The 4,643-nt window shown below is 40.8% G+C and overlaps 1 protein-coding gene across 1 annotated transcript; it reads right to left on the reverse strand.

Annotated features, from left to right (window-relative positions):
* Positions 1 to 594: 594 nt before the first annotated feature.
* Positions 595 to 4,364, reverse strand: LOC148855431 (glutamate decarboxylase). Its single transcript, XM_088984173.1, has 7 exons — positions 4,075 to 4,364; positions 3,789 to 3,993; positions 2,508 to 2,708; positions 1,955 to 2,169; positions 1,574 to 1,827; positions 1,391 to 1,443; positions 595 to 1,300 (listed from the first exon to the last, which is right to left on the reverse strand). Exons 1-7 carry the CDS (start codon positions 4,158 to 4,160, stop codon positions 827 to 829), a joined length of 1,488 nt encoding a protein of 495 aa, XP_088840299.1. The 5' UTR covers positions 4,161 to 4,364; the 3' UTR covers positions 595 to 826.
* Positions 4,365 to 4,643: the final 279 nt, after the last annotated feature.

The raw sequence follows: 4,643 nt of genomic DNA on the forward strand, positions 1-4,643 counted from the left end.
GTAGGGGTCGCTTTGTTACTTTTGTACAGGCCACGTTTTACAGAATTTGGAATGAGAAAAAACAAGAGGATATTTGAAAGAAACACAATAAAGAACAATAGTTATGAGAAAGATTTATAGAATAAAATCTTGTAATTTCAAGTGAACTCTTTTCAAAAATCTTCTACTTTGTTCTATTTTTTCGTAGTTGATATATTGCAAATTATTACCCCACACCACCCAAAAAGGTTATCCCATTTTTATAGTTCTTTGATTCTGTGAATAGGGCAAAAGATGGTTTTTTAACTAGGAGGAGGCCCATGTAATTTTTGGAAGGAATCAAGTTAAGAACAACTCTAGCTTTCCTCTTTCTGCTTTGGAAAAGAAGTCTTGTGATGCTCCTTCCTTTAATGACTTGCTTATGCTAAGATGGTTTATGCTTATCTATCTGACAACGGTGAATTGAGATTTGAGACTTGTTATTGATTCAAATGGTGGCTTATTTCATTCTATTCTTGTTCATGGTATGAGCTTATTTGCTGCTTGGAGTCGAATTCTACTGCTTTTTTGTTGGTGAATATTACATAAATCAAACATTTATGTCAATTATGGCTCTTGTAGTAATAAATTCCGTACTCTTTCATTAATTGAAGAAAATATAAATCATAAGGCTCATCAAGCTACAAATGACTAAAGCTCTCGGACAAACAATTGAAGTTAGAACAATCAAAATGGGCCAAAAAAGTACAAAAGAAAAAAAAAAAAAAAAAAAAGAAGAAGAAAATTTCCAAAATCTTATATGGTGCTCTTCCTTGTAGTTCTAATTTCTTCCTTGTAGTTCTAATTACTAGCAAACGCCACTGATCTTCTTGTCCATTACAAACTTCTTCCATGCTGTGGTGATCTCCCTTTGAGTCTCAATGGCACTCTTCTTGTGGAAAATAGTACCATTCCTCTGTTTTTTCTCTTCACAGTTGGCTGAGATCTTTGCAGGGAGAGTGTCAAGGTCATGAAGGACCTTCTGGATGTCAAGGACTAGTCGCTCAGCCAGTGTGCGCGAGAAGTCCTCCCTTATGACAACACGGAGCACTGTCACATGCTGAGCATCAGCTGGCATTGCGTAGGCTGGAACAATCCACCCAAATCGGCGCAACATGTCGGACACTTCAAATTCATTATGGCGACTGTTGTCCTTCAGGGAGAAAGCCACCAAGGGGACTCCATTGTCCTTGGACACAATGTTGAAGCGCCCAGTCTTCTCTAATCCTTCCTTGAGAACCATTGCATTTTCTCTGCAATTCTCCATAATGTTCCTATAGCCCTGAGATAAACCCAAGAGCTATTAGCTCATGTTTATTGCACAGCACAAAATAACATTACTTCTAGTATATAGATTTCTTATTGAACTTACCTCATAGCCCAAGCGGATCAATTGGTAGTACTGAGCAATAACTTGACTAGAACCTGTAATTTCACAACGAACAAAATAGTTAATTACAATGTATTTCAGTTAATATCAATTGAACCTCTTTTGTTTAACTATAGGTCTATAGTCATCTTTGTGCATGAGTATGGTAGGATTTACTGTAATTACCTTTAGAGAAGTTCAGGGTGAAGGTGGGTTGATCAGCTCCAAGATAGTTGATGTGGAAGATAAGTTCTTCAGGTAAGTCTTCCTTGGTCCTCCAGATGACCCACCCAATCCCAGCATAGACAAGACCATACTTGTGTCCACTAACATTGATGCTCTTCACCAAAGGCAGCCGGAAGTCCCACTCTAGCTCTGGATAGATGAACGGTGCAATGAATCCACCACTTGCAGCGTCTACATGTATAGGAGTATTCCATCTACAAATCAATTATAAAATAGAAACTACATAAGATTCTGCTCCTCAATGACTGAAGCTATATTCGTCACTTGATGAACTCACATTACCAAACTGGCACTATTAGCTATTTCAATTTTCAAACATACCCTGTTTTCTTGTTCTTCTCTGCTAAGAGGTCGTTCAAGAGCTTAACATCCTCAAATTCTCCATTGAGAGTTGAACCAAGGATTGCAGCAACACAGATGGTGTTTTCATCAACCATCTCAACTGCTTTTACAGGGTCCATCACATAGTAGCCTTCCCTCAGCTTAACCTCCTTCAGCTCCACCTCAAAGTACCTTGCAAATTTCTCCCAACACACCTGTACATACAGCCATGAATAGATTACTATTTAGAACCATGCAGAATGAAATCCAATCTATCCAAACAATTTAATATGGGCTGGGCCTAGAAGCTCATGATAAAGGCCCTCCCATTTATTTGTATATGGCGGTCCTGGACAGAGGATTGCCAAATGGAAATGGTGAGGCTGGGTTTGGCTGTTTAGGGCCAGGTCTATCCTGACCCGTATCACACCCAACCCCACTGACAGCCCTAGTCCTAGGGTGGCCCAATCCTGGTCCCACGGTAGACAAGGAATAACATGACAATAGCTCTTGCTGGGCCTATTTTTACATGCATCATGTGTAATACACATACCTGAACATTAGCTCCAGTCACAATGTTGGGCTTGTCATAGGGTTTTCCCTGGGCCTTCCTCTTGTTCTGCCACCTCCTCTTGAATGCAAGTCCGGCCAACATTATAGCCTCCGATGACCCCACCGTCCCGACACCGACGGCAGTCTCCGAATCTCCGAGCGGAGCGTTGAATAAATGTGCTATCATGTTCACGCAACGATTCTGCAAGAATTAAAAAATAAACACGGTAAGACCAACCAAACAAACTAAACGCTTTGACAAATGCTAGAAATCTAATTCATTACGTTATCAACTATTTTTTATTAATAATGAAGCTTTAACTACTCCAGTGGAGTAAAAATGACCTTTTCTTCAGCAAAAGCATTTCCCTTTTGGAACAAGTAATCCTTCTTTGGGTTAATCCCATTGTTTTATTATTTATTTCCATTCTTTGTTTCTAATGTGTACATCACTCCGGCAGGCCAACCCTCCGGTCTCCCACCGAAAGTGGAAATGGGAAGAACAATTCGGTTAGTTTTCTGATTCGAGTATTTGGGTTTAATCTGTAGTGGAATAAAATTCAGAAACTAACAGATTCTAAGCCTTTCACATTTTTATCAGGGAATTCTAGGAATTTCCTGCAAGTCAATTCCATTTCCCGGAGCGAAATTCAATTCCATTTCCATTCCTGGAATTTCCTTTCCATCAACGGAAGGGAAAAAAAAGTAGATAAATCAAAACAAAGGTCCTTTTTAATATTTTTCATCCAAACGTACAAAAAGACGCAAGCTTTCACGGAAAAAAATGCGGAAAACCGAGTCCCCCCAAACTTCCAATCCCAACTGTAAAGTAGTCTCCGGCATTATTCTACTCTTCCCAAGAGTATGTTTTTTCCCATACAATTCACCGCTTAAAAGCTGAGCCAGTGGGAAGAGAAATCTCTGATCTTGGATTGGAATATTCGTACTCGAGATTATAAATAATCTAAATCATTTATTTATTACCATATCTTCCGGAATCCTAGGAAAAAAGAATTCCAATCCAAAGCAAGACGTGAACCCCAGTTACGTATCTCCATTATAGTGGTCCCTACATATTAACTAGGTAGGACAAAGTGGGACCCAAAGAAAATTAATTATTGATCGGTGAACTGAAAAGTCTGAAATCCTTGTATCGACGGCAGTCTACAGAAAGAACACTGTGAGACAGCTCACACCCGATCTAAACAAGCCACCGACGTTTATGCGAGGAAAAACGAAAGAACGGTGAAGAAAATCGGAGAGAGTAGCCGGGAAGACTTGCCTGAAGCTCGGTGGTGACGGGATACTCGTCCATGTCAACGTAGTTCTTGTTGATGGCGGACATGATGAGCTTGTCGCACTCCGGCTCCATCCATGTCGTCACGAACGAGGCCAGGTTCAACCTCGGATTCCCGTCCAGCATCAGCTCGTCGTTTATGATCTGGTACGCTGCTTCCTTCGGGATCGAGTTCTCCGGCATCTTGAACCTGCAATGTATCCACCACCGTCAGTTCTCTCTGACTAGAATTCAATCAAAACATTAGCGAGAGAGAGAAAGAGTAGGTCACCTTGGAAGAGAAGCTCGGACGTAGCGTGAGGCGAAGGTGGAGTGAACGGAGACATCCGACTCCGACGTAGTCTTGGATAGAACCATAGTTGGAGAGAGAAAGTTAGAGAGAGAAGATGAGAGGAGAGAGAGGGGGATAGAGAGAGAGACTGTTTGAAAACTTGTCAGTATTGCTGAGTTGTGTTTGGAGTTGGTTGATTGGGAGCTGGTATTTATACAAGGAAGGAGTAGAGGAGTGATGACGCGTTGTGTGAGCTTTCGGTCTGATAGTTAAGCATATTCTTTTCTTTTGGTTTCAACAGGAAAAAAGCCTTATTCGTTATTTCCTCTTGGTCTTCGGTCATTTTCTCGCTTTTTTTAAGTTGCAGCGAAGCAGCGTAGCACTTCTCCTTTCTCTAGAAGGGTATAAAGGGAAAGTAAAAATAAAAGGCAAAGAAGCACCAAAATTGACCACGTAAATGGAAGAAAGTTAGGGCATTATGCTCACATTTGACTAAGCTCTTACCAATTCTAAACATCACTGGCCGTCGATTGCCCTGGTGGGCCACAACAGTTAAAGAAAGTACCAAG

This window comes from Nelumbo lutea, chromosome 4 (genome assembly GCF_056320005.1).
Source record: "Nelumbo lutea isolate HS-2025 chromosome 4, American lotus-T2T, whole genome shotgun sequence".
Lineage (NCBI taxonomy): Eukaryota > Viridiplantae > Streptophyta > Magnoliopsida > Proteales > Nelumbonaceae > Nelumbo > Nelumbo lutea.

Coding starts and splice junctions, on each gene's coding strand:
- LOC148855431 (XM_088984173.1), bottom strand. CDS start 4,160: ATGGTTCTATCCAAGACTACGTCGGAGTCGGATGTCTCCGTTCACTCC. Junction 2,170..2,507: donor TGACTGGAGCTAATGTTCAG/GTATGTGTATTA, acceptor CTGTATGTACAG/GTGTGTTGGGAGAAATTTGC. Junction 1,828..1,954: donor GAGAAGAACAAGAAAACAGG/GTATGTTTGAAA, acceptor ATTGATTTGTAG/ATGGAATACTCCTATACATG.